This window comes from Ictalurus furcatus, chromosome 7 (assembly GCF_023375685.1).
Source record: "Ictalurus furcatus strain D&B chromosome 7, Billie_1.0, whole genome shotgun sequence".
NCBI lineage: Eukaryota > Metazoa > Chordata > Actinopteri > Siluriformes > Ictaluridae > Ictalurus > Ictalurus furcatus.
Window position 1 is genome coordinate 18,381,390 of NC_071261.1, and position 15,666 is coordinate 18,397,055.

The following is a 15,666-nucleotide window of genomic DNA, read 5'->3' on the forward strand; positions in this document are numbered from 1 at the left end:
ATTTCTTGTACCCTTGCCAAAGCATTCACACAGCCAGCAGAGAGAAAAGGAGGGAGGGGGGAACAAAAGAGAGAGCAGGCTCGACTGCAGAAACACAGGGAAAGAGGGAAACGAAACAAGAAAAGTGTTGTGTTTGTGGCGATTTTTTTGCCATGATGCAGGAAAACTTTTACTACAATCTCCAAACTCTCACGAGTGTATTAGGAAAACATGTTCAATCTTGGCCTTGATTCATGCAAGTCTAAATTATGAAATAAAATAAAAATACAAGTGCAACCAGGGGAAGACAATAAAATAAATACTAAAAATAACTTGAAGATACCAAACTTTTTTATTTTTTTTCCTTTTAATATTGTTTTTCATAGTTTCATCGCAACATGGAGCTTGGCTGTGTGTCCCGACACTGTGGGCTATGCATAGACCGAGAGACTAGGTACAAAAAGTGGAGAAAATGTTGATCTGGTTCCACAGATAGCTTTACTGAGAAAGACAACTGGGCTTGAACAGTTGCATGCGCACACACACGCACACACACAGCCAGACAAGACAAAGACCTCTGCGAATGATACATGCCCAAAAAGCAAAAGCCATAAGAAATCAAAGTCACAATTTCACTTGGTGAAAGAGTGCCCAAAACAGGCGTATAAGATTTAAATCACTATTTATAAGATCAGCACACAACAGATTCAGCAATTCAAAATAATTACCCACACACACCATGTTGGTTTAAAAATGACTTTAGGTTTTTCCCCCATTAATAATTTTGATTGAAAGCTACATGTTATTAAAAAAAAAGAGAGAGAGAGAAGAGTCTTTATGAAAATATGAATGTATATTAAAAACAAAATTATGAATATGCTGCAGTGCTGATTAAAATTTTAAATCAATGATATAAATAAGTAATCTACCTTCTTACATTTCATGCATCATCTCATTCTGCTCAAAACATGTCCTCACTAAGCCTCAGTAACCACATACAAAAACAGGAAGACTAAAAACAGTCCAGAGAAGGAACAGCATCAGGCCCAGGGCCTAACACGAGAGACATGGTTAAAAATTAAACGTGATAAATTCAAGCAAAATGAAGTACATTATGAAGAGGCAAATAATGACCCTGAAACCCCAGGTGAATTTTCATGGGCTATAAAATGACCAAATGTGAGGGTTAAATGTTGTACACAGGACAAGAACAAACAAACAAAAAAGAGAGAGAGAGAGAAAACCAAAACATATGTCACTGTTTCATCACATGTGATCCAAATATGCTAATTACTTACTCCAAATTAAAAATTCTGTAAATTCTGGTTATGATAGAGCAGGAACCTAAATTTCATATAGCACCCAACTTCCTTTTCACAGCACAATAATTTATATTTAACAATACTTTAATATAATGCCCATATAATTACAGAAAAAATAAAGATTAACATCAAAATCAATTAAAGGGCATCAAATGTGTATGACATTTGAATTTAACAGAATAGTTTTGGAAAAGAAAAAAAATAGGGAAGCAAATATTGAAAGTCCTTATAACAAAAATTCATAAAACAGAGCAATTTGTAGAAGTCCACTCAGTCCAAAGATATTAAACTCCTGGGTGATATTCTCACTAGACAAGGAATTAATCAGTAATGTAAAGAGCAGTTCTCCAAAACCAGCACCAGAATGCCAGATTACTGACAAACTAGCAACCAAGCATACTCACTAAGTGTTCTCCTGGTCCCCCTCCCAAAGTCAACAACCTGCTGAAAGTCTACCATCAGAGTCCTATACTCCTGCAGTCACACACACACACACACATACACACACAGCTAGACACCACACACTGCTCATCACACTTTACAAACTATGTTTTTTTAAATGACCGATTTTATCACCTTAATGCATGTTGTTTGCTTTAATGCCTCTTCTGCTCATAACCTATATGATCCCTTATGAGGCACCACGAAATTTGTCAACACTAATTATACCTGCCATGCACTGATGTAAGCAAATGATTAACAATAAATGTAACATTATATATATATATATATATATATATATATATATATATATATATATATATATATATATAGCACAGGACCTAAATACAGTTTATATAACTATACATTAGCACATAATCTGGCATTGTGATTGTGGGTGGGGCTGTAAAACCACGCACGTGCCGAGCTCTATTAGTCTTTATAATATAGAAAGATATTTTTTTAGTTAGTCGCAAAAAGAAAAAATGCTGAGTAAGTGGCTCAGAGCCATGTAGTCTAGCTTAGAGTGATCGAGTCTTTGCACAAGCAGTTTGTTGTGTTTGTTTAAAAAAATCAATAAATAAAATAAAAAGATTGCCATGTGAAAACGCAGACACAACGAAAACGACATTTATGGAGGAGTTTGAACTCCGGTGTACGAAGAACGTAACACACACCAAACCCGTTTAAAGGCGAGGGAATTCACTAGAGAATAATTGTGTACAAAACGAACAAACTGTCACCGGACACTGGCAGGGGCTCAAAGTCATGCTGTCGTTGTCCAAAAAAATATATTGTGATCAGTTGTAATAGTTATTCTGGCTAGTCAGAGAAAAACAACTCTGAACAGGGAGTGTCTCATGAGGCAAAGAGAAATCGACTAATGAAATTATTTAGCATAACGTCATAGGAATAAACAACACCAGTGATTAGCTGTGGATTTGTGTTCATCACAACAGACACCTACTATAACGTTTAGAAAACATCTGGACACACAGGTGCTATTGTTATACTAGTGGAGTAACTGGACAGCGCCGGTGAAGGAAACTCCTACAGTGAAAAACTACCATCACCGTGTCACACACACACACAGCTCCCTAACAGGTTACTCATTAGCTTAACCAGAAACCAAAGGCTATTCTACTTAGACATATGTCTAATTCTACCCTTTAGCCCAACTAATGTGTGTTAACAAGCAATATTTTGAAAAAAAAAAAATCGACATGATTAATTTTATAGCTGTCGCCAACAATTAGCTAGAAATTACCAAGTGACCTGAAGGCTGCTATGTCAGCATTACTCAGAAACTAACCCCAGTAACCTGTTAGCTATAGAAGAAACAAACAGACAAAATAATTAAAAGTATTTGAGGGGGGGAGCTTACAAGCATAGAAAAATATATATATTCATTTACCTTTTTAAAAATAAAAAATCTTGTCCTCGGAGTCAGTATAATCACTTCAAAGTGCAAAATGATGAAGGATTAGAAGATGAACATTTTAAAAGCGCAAAATAATAATAATTTTGTTCATAACAAGAGTTCCATTCACTCGGGCTCTGAAGTTTGAAAATGGCGCCAAGGCTTCACCGCAGCACCTCTACACTGTGATGACACGAGGCACAGAGGGGAAAAAAAATAAATAAAATTTTTCCTCTACAATTTTTTTAGTTTCGAAGCCTCGCTGACCTGTATTTTAAATAGTTTTTACGAAATCAGGCATCTTGTAGGCAAATATTCGCTTTATTAAATTTTAAATAATTTTTTTTGTTATTTTTTTAAACGGTCAGCGCTTATTTTTGCCGCGGTGCAGGTCGGGAACTGGCCTGGCTGGTTTTGTTTTGAATTTCCAAACTGGAAATAACGGATGTTCCATATGCCGCCCCCTGTTGGTCAACATGGCGTCCTGCAGGCGAGCTTTCATTATATTCAAGCAACTGGATATCAGGATTGTGCTCGCTGGGGTCGTGTTAGCTAAATTACTAAATGCCATGGTTTAAACCACCACTTTCCGGATATCAGAGTTTCTCAGTGGTCAGGATTATATCTTATTTTGAGACCACGTATTGAATATTTTAACAAGGTTTTAACTAAACAGTGATCAGCTATAACACGATATAAAATGAGATTTTCAGAGAAACATGGAGTATTAATGTTATAAACCTTAGAAACTCCACTGGCTGGTATTTCCATTTATACATAATTTCTGTTACTATGACGCTTAATCTTTGATCAAGCACTAAGGGCCAGGATCTTTTCTTTTATCCCAGGACAAATAAAGCAGCACACAGGGTTTTGACTCTGAACGACAAACGTTTTATTAACTTGGGAGCAGTAGTAGAGGTCTATTCCAGATCTGCTCCACTTTTATGGAGCCAGTGATAAAGTGACGAGCAGGGAAACAGTGATGGTGGGAGGCAATGCCATGTCTGTTTTCAGAGCAGGAACCCAGCTGTGGACCTGTATGGTCAGAGTCCAGCACAGTTTAGTTATTTCCCTGCTGTATTACAGCAGCTTCAACTCATTAGCTCATTAGTAGGTTGGGAGTGTTAGAGTAGGTAAATCACCAATCTGTACTGGACTCTAACCCTTCAGGTCCATTTAGGCTCCCCTAGACAGTTTGAAAACAGTGGAAAACTGGAATATGCATGAAAAATAATCTCTGACAAATCAAACTATGTCACAAATGTAAATCTTAAGTCTTTTAAATTATAACAGTTAAATATGTGTACAACTTGTCCTTAATTGTTGGCCACTGAGCAAAAGGAAATAATTAACAGCCAGATATATAACCTCTCTCCCTCTCGCATGAGAGGTTTAAAATGGACTTTGATGGATATTTGGTAAATAGACAATGTAATAGAACATACATACATACATATATATGTATGTATGTTCTATTACATTGTCTATTTACAGAGGAACAGCAGAGACATTAAACGTTTCATTTCTTTTAGTGAGCTGAAAAGTACACAGAAATATAATTTATTTACATTTTAATCATTTACATGTCACAGCACTCACTGATATTGACCAAAATACCCAATGGCAGTATTGAGCTAAACAGATCCTCCTATAGTTTTATTTTGTGTCCCAGCAGTCGGTAATATCATGTCAAGGAATATGGGCAAAATGGTCAAAAGACAGACCATATTTAATATAAGATTACTGAATCACATGAATCAAATTTTATCATTGCTCTCTGATAATCACTATTAGATTATCAATTGACAAATTTCTTTTCCCCCTACTTTTTATATTAGTTCACAAGGAAATAAATGAATACATCAATTTTAAGAGATTTTCCCAATACATATGACTGTATATCCGGGCAATTCATATCCAAACACATTTGACATATTTCTTATATTTTGTCTCAAGGTAAGTCTGTGAATATGTTGCTTTCTGCCTTGAGGTCATTATTTTTATGGTTCACTGCCTCTTCAGCTTCCTCCTCCTGGTTCCCTCCTTTTCCCAGCATCCGTAAAGGCCAAAGGAGCCCGTGTCGGGAAGGTGGTGGTTTGTTGCAACAGGGTCCACTTTTTTCCTTGGTGAGGAAATAGAGCAATGCATTAAGCCAGGCATTGAAGGATGCTAGTGGCCGAGTAATTTTGTAACAAATTGAGACCATCTGCATCGTATGGCACTGCACCCTGCTGGTTACTTTCAACACCAAAAAAATAGTACGGGTAACGTGAAAGGGGAAGAAGCAAAGGGCAAAGAGGAGAGTAATGGTTATGATGGTTTTGATGGACTTGCGACGCCTGTTTACATAAGGTGAATGAGCCCCGAGAATAATGGACATGCCTTCTCCTCTTGTCCCTGCCTTGCTTCCTTGTCTTGTCCTTGGTTCATTAGCAGGAGTTTGGGAGTGCAGTGTTCGAAATATAGTCATAACCACACGTGAGTAGCACCAGGCAATGATGCTAAATGGCACAAAGAACCCCAAGAGATGGAGGGTTATTCCATAAGGAACATAGTCCTGGAACTCCTTATCAATAGCATCATCCCAGCAGTTATGGAACATCTCAGCATTTGGACTTATGTTGGACTTCTGTGTGTCACCATCCACTTCAAGTACCTCTATTGCTCCACTGTCTTTTCGACGGGAAAGAAGCTCTGTTTGCGCAAATCGAAAAATTGGGCATGTGAGCGCAAAGACAGCAAGCCACACCAAAATGCAAGTGCCTTTTACAGCCCGCTTGGTCTCTAGAGTGATGGTCCTCATGGGATGACAGATGCCCAGGTAGCGATGCACAGAGATGCAGGTGAGGAAAAAAATGCTACAGTACAGGTTGAAGTAGAACAGGAAGCGCACCAAGCGACACATGAAATCTCCAAAGACCCAGTTGTCATGCATGATATAACTGGCTACTAGGAATGGCAGGGAGAGGCCATACATAAAGTCAGTAGTAGCCAAGTTCACCATATAAATTAGGGACACATTCCAGTGCTTGGTACGGCGAAAAGAGCGATAGAGCACCACCGAATTGAGGCTGATACTAAAGACAAATGTGAAGGAGTAACAGATAGGAAGGAAGATGTACTTGTAGGACTCATCAATGTTGCAGGAGGCAGCACTAGAGGAATTAGATGAAAAGAGGAAAAGGGTGTCACCTCCTTGTCCTGATTCGGACAGGCCTGTAGGAGTGTCCGTCACCATATCTGATTGCTTCTGAATCTCTTATTAAGGAAGTGATTCTGTGTCATCGTCACAGTGAGTATCCATAAAAACAGCTCCTGATTCCAGTGCTGGAATGTGTTTAAATTTCCAGGTTTTCCAGTCTGGTGCTCTAATTTGAGTTTCTGTAAAAAATAATAACAGTATTGACAATATATTTAGTGTAGCATACAAAATCCCTCAAATTATACATAATATTGATGAACTGGTTTGATTTTGGAGTCATTCCAGATTCCAAGATGGCTCTTAAATTTACTGGTCTACCAGGCAGCCTCTTTTGCCGCCCCCAACCTTTCCAGAGCTTTTCTTTCACAATCTGTGAAGCTGTTTGCCCTGCTACAGTTGCTAGATGAGTATATGCTGCTGATTCAGACTCTTTTCACTTCAGTAACTAATCAATCAGTAACCACACTTCCCCTCTGTGTTCCATCATACATCTCCCTTTTCTTACTCTCACTTGTTACCCCATTCAGACTTTCCTCCTTTTGCACCCCAAAAGTTTACAAGAAAATTTTTAGCTCTTTCTGCACTACACCTTTCTATATGCTTCAGCGGATATATTTAAACATCAAACATTGTTTTGAACTTTATCCACATGCCATACAATGGTTATCTTCTCTTCTTGTAGACTGAGCATTAAACGGAGAAGCCACAGGGCAAAATGCTATACTGTTCAGGACTTGAGAAACGTATAAAGCATTGTGTCAACAGAGAGATATGTTCACTCAACCATGTTATGATAAATCATCCATTTGTTCCTTAATGGGGACAAAGACAATTCCATGGAAAAACAATGTTTAATGTCCTCATTGTCCAAATATTAAAAAGCTCCATAAATTACAGTTCATAAAAGTCTAAGAGACATCTGTCTGGTATCAGAGTGGTACATAATTACCTCTAACTGGTTTTGTGTTATTACAAACTGGAAAACTTACCGATTCAACAGAAGAGAACTTCTGGAACAACAGAATCCCAAGTGTCAAAGTGAAAATTGATACCAAAACACTCCTAGTTTATTGTCCATCCATCATCAGTGTGAACAAGAAGGCACAGATAAATAGATAAGAAAAAGTACTAAAATGTTTGTTCTTCTCTAGCTCACTTCAAAACCATAAGCTGTGCACTACTTCACCTCGACTGTTTGTCGTACCTATTGTGGACCATTCTATGCATCCCTCCCTTTTTCATGTTCTCCCCTCACCTCTTCATCTGTCCCTCCCCCTGTCTATCTTCTTTCCTCTATTTCTGCTGAGCTATCCTTTTTAAGATACAAACTCTGAGTAGGCAGGACAGAGAAACTGCTTATTCTGTATATGTATTAGGTTCTAGTTTACTTGAAAAGCAGTAAGGAGGTCTAAAACACCTAAAGTGTACTGAACTCCAGCTCTATATAACATTAGTTATTAGAATAAACTGTACCTTTATTCTTAAAAATTCCACAAGCAGCATCAATCCACTCAAGTGCTACCTGAGATATGTACATACAAACACAATTTAATTATTCTAGGTAGACTTTAATGACCATGTTTTTTACAGCTTTGATTCTCTAACTGTTAATTTACATTTGTGAGCACAGGTGTGAAACATACTGTAAAATGTCAAACGATACTGCTTTATCCATTAGCCATGCAAGTGTTTGCATGTAACTATAAACTATTGACTTAATATTATAGAAGCTGTACATCACTAAAATGTAAAATGACACAAGCGTGAAGGGGCTGGAACAATAAAAAGAATGATTTGTCAAAAACAATTTGATTCTGGAAAGAGGTTGGTCCTAGACAGCAATAACAGCTTACAACATCTTTATATCAACATATTAATAGAAACCTTACCAAGCAGCCAAAATAAAGGAAAACTTGGAAACAAATCTGTGCAATTTAAGTCCTTAAATTCCTTAAACAGTCCTTTGGTGTGGAGAAACTTTTCACAGTACAGTTAATTCTTCCAGGCGGATCTCCCAGGTATGTAAGTTCTCAAGTCATTGAGGCATCGGTTTTGTCCCTTTAATGGAAGTGACCTCTTCTGTCAGAGTGATGTCATATCCTGTATCTCCAGTAACATGGCATCCTGCTCAGTTCTTAGCTGGTCTCTTGTGAGAAGTCGGCCCACTAACTCGGAGCTGAGGTCTACACAGACACACATACGCGCGCGCACACACACACACACACACACACAAAGAAGACATTAACACTAACAGATCATTTAAGTCTGATGTAGAGCTTTATGTTGAAAATTTCTCCTCCTATGTATACATGTACAATACTATGCAAAAGTCTTAAGTACATATAAACAAATGCTGTAAAGCAAAAGTTCCTTTAATAATAATGAAACTAAACATTTATATGTAAATCTACTAGAAAGAGCAGTAAACTACAAGTAGAACCCCAATTCTGAAAAGTTGGGACATTATGGAAAATGCAAAAAAACAAAAAAAAGAGTCATCTGAAAATTCAATTAACTCTGTACTATATTGAAAACACATTATTAACACATTTGATGTTTTACTTTGTGACTTAAATAGATTTTTGAAAATATACACTCAATTCAAATCTGATGACTGCAACTCACTCCAAAAAAGTTGGGACGGTCAACTGTTTACCACTGTGTAACATCACCTTTTTTTTTTTTAATTAACACTTAAGCATTTGGGCACTGAAAACACTAGCTGGTTAAGTTTAGCAAGCGGAATTTTCCCCCATTCATCCATTATGCATTTCTTCAGCTGTGCAACTTTACAGGGCCTTCATTGCCTTACTTAAACTTAATAATGCATCACACATTCTAACTTGGAGTCGGCGGCGCTTCTGGACAGTGTTTATGTATGGCTTCTGATTTGCACAGTAAAGCCTTAACTTGCATCTGTGGATGGTGTTGGCTGACAAAGGTTTACCAAAGTATTCCCGAGCCCATGTCAAGATATCCATTACAGACTCATGGTGGTTTTTAGGACAGTGATGTCTGAGGGATCGGAGATCACACACATTCAGAAGTGGTTTTCGGCCTTGCCCTTTACGCTTTGATGCTTTTAAAGATTTGACCGGATTCCTTGAATCTTTTAATTATATTGTGCACTGTAGAAGGGAAAATGCCCAAAATCCTACCAATTTGTCTTTGGGGAATGTTGTTCTCAAAGTGTTGAAGGACTAGGCCTTTTTTGGAGGCTCCTTATATACTATGATTAGATGACTGCCTCACCTGTTTCACATCACCTTCTTATTTCAACTATTTATTTTTGTCTTTATGAAAATGTTTAAACCAGAATGTTTAACTTGATATATACAGTGCAGAAGGATCTTTAAATATATGACATTTGAAAAGTTGTTGTGTTATCTGAAAAGAAGTGAATGGCACTTTTCACTAATTTTGGCACCGTTTGTAAATATGAGCAAAGAAGGCTGTGAAAAATTGTCTTTATTGTTTAACATTTTATTCAAAATTTCACAAAACCTTTTGATCTTTTGTTTAAAGAATTCACAAAATACTCTGCTCTCATGGATAGCAAACAAAACACAGAGTTATCCAAAAAAAATCTTTGTTATATATAGGTGGTAGCACAAAGTATTGATTAAAAGGGTGCCAATAATTGTTGCACACCTACATTTAACAAATATATTTTTTTGGATAAACCTGTGTTGTGTTTGCAATTGTTTGATATCCATGAAAGCAGAGTATTTTTGTGAATTTTTTAAACAAAATATCAAAAGGTTAAACAATAAAGACAATTTTCAAAGACTTCTTTGCTCATATTTACCAAGGGCAAAAAAAATATTAGTGGAGGGCACTCCATTTAAAATTTGTGATGTCGGAGTTAGCAAAAACCAACTATGAATGCTGTGCAACAGTACTAGAGGTCTTTTAATTTTGGAGAATAAAGATTTAATACTGTAACAGATGGAAGAGATCTTACTATGAATGTCTTTGCTTAGTGTGGTCTTCAGTGCATTCAACTCCTTTAAGCTGAAATTCCTCAAGTCGCTGCGATTATAATGAGTTCTCTCTTTAACTGCATCACTGGGGGGTTTGGTCTATAAGAGAACAGTCAAGCAGATTAATATTTTTCCAAAAGCATGTACACATACAGGCTTAAATGACTGTGTAAAGTGATCTTGGACTTGGGGAATCAGAATTGAAAGAGATCTTGATGCATGGTTACCTGTTTTTGCTCCAACCTTAGCTTGTGTCTTAGCATGCTGAGAGCAGCCTTGACCTCTTTCTTAAACCCACCAGATTTGGCTTTGCTGCTGGATGCAGTGCTGGAATGCTGCTGTGGCTGTTGCATCTGTTTCCCAGAGTGTTTGTTCAACTGTAATGTAAATAGCGATATACCATGCCACAAAACACTTTGCTTTTATATATATATAAGGAGAATATTAGATATTTATGTTACATTCCCAAATCTGCAGTGCACCAGTTAAAAATAAAAAAATAAAAATAAAAATGAAAAGTCATTAGAAACCTCTTTCTTCTCCTTGTCTTCCTCCTCCTCATCTTCACTCTCACTGTTGTTGATGAAACAGAGTTGCAGGTTCATATGACTCTGGAGTCTAAAATAACCAGGAAAATCCACTCATAGTCAGATATTACAGCAAAGTAAGGAATGGAGGAGAAAATAATAAATCTGGTGAGTACCGTGACGTTAGGGCTGTCAGGCGGCTATCGTCCACATCCTCACAGGTGTCTTGATGTCTGGTAAGGTTATATAACTCTGGCCAACTCTCTGTCCACTGAGCAACATCCTTGAAATATGCAGAAAACATATACAGTCATGTGAAATAAGTACACCCCATGGAAACTGGTGGCTTTTTTGACATATTTGGACAAGTAAACATTTGATCCTCTTTGAAACAGTGCCTATTAATTAAGTTGATATACTTGGAAAAAAAAACACAAAGAAAATTAGCATTTTCAATCATTTATTCAACAGAAATATCAATAGATGTGATATTCTTCTGTGGAAAATGTAAGTACACCCTTGGCCTCAGAGACTAGTATTGACAATCTCCCTTGTCAATCAAAGCTACACTAGCCAATCGTGGGTTTTGGTGAGCTCATGTATGCAGAAGAGGGAAGTTAGTGCTTTCCATCTGGTATGTTCAACTGCCCTGTGATGTAGCATGAGCAACAGTTCGAAAAGATGTGGTGGCTGGCTTCACATGTCTCCAAGGTAGCCCATGATAGCCATCACCCTCCAGGTTGAAAGCTGTTGTGTGATGGAAGAGCTAGCTAATGGTGGCAAATGACAAATTAAAGAAGAAGAAAAAAAAAGCCAAATGAGTATGTACAAAAATCATGGTTTGGCGATATGATGTCAATTTACCATACCCTCTGAAACTATTGTAACAGCAAGGCCAATTCCTTTTGTTTATGCTATACACCAAAGACATTTGGGTTTGAGATCAAAAGATGAATATGGGAGGAGAGTTTAGGATTTCAGCTTTTATTTCCTGGTATTTACACCTAGATGTGTTAAACAACATAAAACATAGAACCTTTTTTATCAGACCACCCAATTTTTAGGCATGCAAAAGTATAGGAACAGATAAGTCTCGGTGTAAATGAAAGTAAACAACACTTAATATTTGGTTGCATATCCCTTGCTTTCAATAACTGCATCAAGCCTGTAACTCGTCAAATTGTTGGTTTCTTCTTTTGTGATACATTTCCAGGCTTTTACTGCAGCCTATTTCAGTTGTTGTTTGTTTCAATGGATTTCTCCCTTCAGTGTCCTCTTCAGGAGGAGAAATGCTGCTCAATTGGGTTAAGGTGTGGTGATAGACTTGGCCAGTCTAAAACCTTCCACTTTTTTCCCCAATAAGGTCCTCTGTTGAATTTCCAGTGTGTTTTGGATCACTGTCTTGCCGCATGATCCCAATTAATTTTGATGCATTGCTCTGTAAATTGGTAGCTAAAAATGTTCCTGTAAATTTCTGATCTCATTCTGCTGCTACCGTCATGATTTACATCATCAATAAAGATTAGTGATCCTGTTCCAGAGGCAGCCATGCAAGAATGCTCCCCTGTCCTGTGGAGGTTGTTGGTGATGACACTGACTGTTGTTTTGGGTTTTAGCTCTCACAATGTATCTGTCATCAGCTGTTGTTGTTGTTTTCATTGCCCAACCCATTTGGTGTCTGCTGCTCAGTAAACCAGTGGTTTATTTCTTTTTCAATACATTCCAAATTGATGTGTTGGCTATGCCCATTGTTTGTGAAATGCCTCTCATTGATTTTCCCTCTTTTCTCACCTTCAGAATGGCTTGCTTTTCTCCCATAGACTACGTTTACATTAACAGCAGTAATCTAATTATTGGCCTTACTCTGATAATAATGTGATTAAGGTGTTTACATGAGTCACTTTTAGAATACTCCGGTCACGTTCCCGTTTTACATGTTATAGAACATAATTAGATTAAAAGCCCACGTCATTACATCACCGCACCACGCCGTCCAACATCCCTCCAGAATTTCACGTGTCAACATACAGTTCGTCTTCGTTATGTTACCGTATACAGTTTTGGGTGTTTTTATTAAATTTTTTTACGAACGCTTTAAGTGCAGTTAATTATTTGTCATGCTATACATGCTAATAGACAACTGCTGGAAGCAGTGGGCTGTGTCCCAAACTGCATACTTACTGTCTATATAGTAGCCGAGATACATGTATTTTTCCCCACTACAAGCCTATGATAGGTAAGTATGCGGTTTGGGACGCAGCCGAACTCTCTTGATCTTGTCCTGTCACAAAATGTGGTGAAAACTCTCATGACGTTCGTAATGTGATTAAGGTGTTTACATGTCTGTAATACACGTCCATAATGCGACTAAAACAGGAGTACTCCACCTGTCTTAATTCGATTAGAGTATGACGTTAATTAGATTAAGGTAAGTAAAAATTGCTGTTTACATGGTAGTTTCTTAATCAAAATATGGTCTTAATCGGGTTAAGAGTGGATTATTGTTGTTCATGTAAACGCAGCTATAGACAGCTCTCTGATCTTCATGTTAGCTTATCCTTTTTTAACAACAAATGCAATCTTCACAGGTGAAACTGAAGCGTAAAGCCAAGAGTTGTTCAGAGCTATTTATTATTTAAACAATCAATCTAACAGGTCACACCTAGGTAACAAGAAGCACTTCTCAGTCACATGTTCCAGTATTTTTCCTCACCTACAAATTGGGTGGTCTGATACAAAATATATCAGGTTCTATGTCATTTAACACATCTACATATAAATATCAGGAGATAAAAGCTCAAATTCGAAATTCTCTTCACATATCTTTTGATATCAATTCCAAATGTCTTCATTCTACAGCAAAAACAAATGAATTGGCCTTCAGAGGGGACTGTATGTCACAAGAGTGTTGTGGATATTGTCAGTACTTCTATAAGACTAGTCAATTATGTTGTTATAGCTTGGATAATAAAATCTCTCTCTCTCTCTCTGTTTTATTTTTATGCCTTTTCCTTGTAAAATATTTTATTTCATACATGTTTTTTAAATGCTATTTTGTTTAAATGCTAAAATCTCTCCACTCATCTTTTTAGCAGGTACTTTGATAGTAAAACTAGATACTGTAACTGTGTATCATGAAAAGTATCAATATGATCTTTTTAACCATTCTTCCAACCACCAAATTTAGTAGTCATTTCACACAATTTAAACATATGGGTATACCTTCCGGTATGCTGTACGCCTTTCAATTTTGCATGCTTTTTGTAACTCTGACCTTATTCTTCCCTCTTCGTTCTTCCTCTTGTTTCTCAAGTTGGGCAATACGCAGGCTTAGGGCCTCCCAGTGCATGATGGGTAGTCCTAGGTCATCATCAGAAGAGCCTTCTTGCCACAGCAAGGCTGCTCCTTCAGCATCCTCCTCAGTCTCATCACTCTCCTTTTCCTCTCCCCTTTCTCTCTCTCTCTCCTTCTCTCCTTCCATCATGCCTGGAACACTTCAGACACATTTAAAAACATTCAGTGTTTCGGATGTTTTCCAGAAACATAGACTCCATGGAAACGTGCGACCACCTTTAGATCTTGGTTAGTAATAATGGTTTAACAAACAATGCTTATAAGAGAAAACAAAGTCAGTATTAGGATTAAAAAGAGGCAAAATACATGAGAGGAAGACAAAATCAACACTTGCATTCATGATAGGAAACAGCCTAATCTTCCACAAACGACAATATCCAAATTATCAATTTAAATCTGTAAGTAATTTTCGAGTTTTTATTATAGCAACGCTAAACAGGCCCAGCCTAATGTAGTTCATGTTCGGCCACGTCGGCTGCTGAAGAACTAAGTTGTGATTTAATGCTCTGTGAGTATTTAAAACAACCTTAAAAGTCAGCTCGCCTACCTATGTAGCTGTGTGAAACTTTAACGCAGAAGTTAAGAATATTTGTGCTTTCAAACTGGTCGATAAAAAGGTCTAAGTTCCCATAGCTTTCCCGAAGTTAGTTGTCTCCTCCTTTTAGTCCCGTTACACGCCTCACGTCTTCATTCGCTATCTTCACACTTCTTTCGGCCCGTGTTTGGTTTCTTCGATGCTCCTTTGTATGTTAGACAGCCTATTTAACAAAACCCACGCGTCTACGTAAAAGAAATCAGTCAGAAGCCCGTGTGCGACTTTAATAATCCCAGGAAAGTGGTTGCTCACAACCGCCTCAAAACTTGAGGAATTTCACAACGTTTTGTTTCACTGAGGGGAGGAGAAACAACCGAGCAGAATCACCAGGTGTCCGGTTTCATTCATTCCTACACAATTAAACTTATATTGCAGTAAAACTGGATTTAAAAAACTGAATTTCTGGATACTGAATACCACATTTAGACCCATGACCATATTCAAATTCACTTGTTAAGACATTGCTTCCAGAAAAACTAATGGAAAGTAAAGCTCATACACAGGCAAAACCAACGAGCCTGGACATGCCTTATTTACGACAAAATTGCCATGGGAGGTTCCTGGTTCTTTGTTTGTGGGCGACTTATTGAAGTGAATCCTAGCAGCCATGTTAAAATCACAGTCAATCTACTGTAGTATATGTGCTAACTGTCTGCACAGCATTTCTGCACTCCGCGATTTGAGAATCAAACGAACCCAAAGACGGAGTTCGGTTCATCTGAACGAGTAGGTCTGACGAATCGACTCAGTAAAGTGAATCGTAGGATAAACATACAGTATATCGAGAACCATCTAAGCATCCTCACCAGTCTCCTAGAAGGGGTTTTGCAGCCAGGGGCC

General features: G+C 37.6%; 2 protein-coding genes across 2 annotated transcripts; both read right to left on the bottom strand.

Moving 5' to 3' along the window:
- Positions 1-3,904: 3,904 nt before the first annotated feature.
- Positions 3,905-7,446, bottom strand: si:dkey-6n21.13 (P2Y purinoceptor 3). Its single transcript, XM_053629060.1, has 2 exons — positions 7,357-7,446; positions 3,905-6,546 (listed from the first exon to the last, which is right to left on the bottom strand). Exon 2 carries the CDS (start codon positions 6,401-6,403, stop codon positions 5,117-5,119), a length of 1,287 nt encoding a protein of 428 aa, XP_053485035.1. The 5' UTR covers positions 6,404-6,546; positions 7,357-7,446; the 3' UTR covers positions 3,905-5,116.
- A 453-nt stretch (positions 7,447-7,899) lies between these two features.
- si:dkey-6n21.12 (schwannomin-interacting protein 1) lies at positions 7,900-15,666 on the bottom strand. Its single transcript, XM_053629069.1, has 7 exons — positions 14,779-15,666; positions 14,152-14,371; positions 11,054-11,160; positions 10,881-10,968; positions 10,578-10,727; positions 10,332-10,449; positions 7,900-8,550 (listed from the first exon to the last, which is right to left on the bottom strand). The coding sequence occupies exons 2-7, from the start codon at positions 14,359-14,361 to the stop codon at positions 8,450-8,452; spliced, it is 774 nt and encodes a 257-aa protein (XP_053485044.1). The 5' UTR covers positions 14,362-14,371; positions 14,779-15,666; the 3' UTR covers positions 7,900-8,449.

Coding starts and splice junctions, on each gene's coding strand:
- si:dkey-6n21.13 (XM_053629060.1), bottom strand. CDS start 6,403: ATGGTGACGGACACTCCTACAGGCCTGTCCGAATCAGGACAAGGAGGT.
- si:dkey-6n21.12 (XM_053629069.1), bottom strand. CDS start 14,361: ATGATGGAAGGAGAGAAGGAGAGAGAGAGAGAAAGGGGAGAGGAAAAG. Junction 10,969..11,053: donor CTGACAGCCCTAACGTCACG/GTACTCACCAGA, acceptor TGGTTATTTTAG/ACTCCAGAGTCATATGAACC. Junction 10,728..10,880: donor AAGACAAGGAGAAGAAAGAG/GTTTCTAATGAC, acceptor TTTACATTACAG/TTGAACAAACACTCTGGGAA.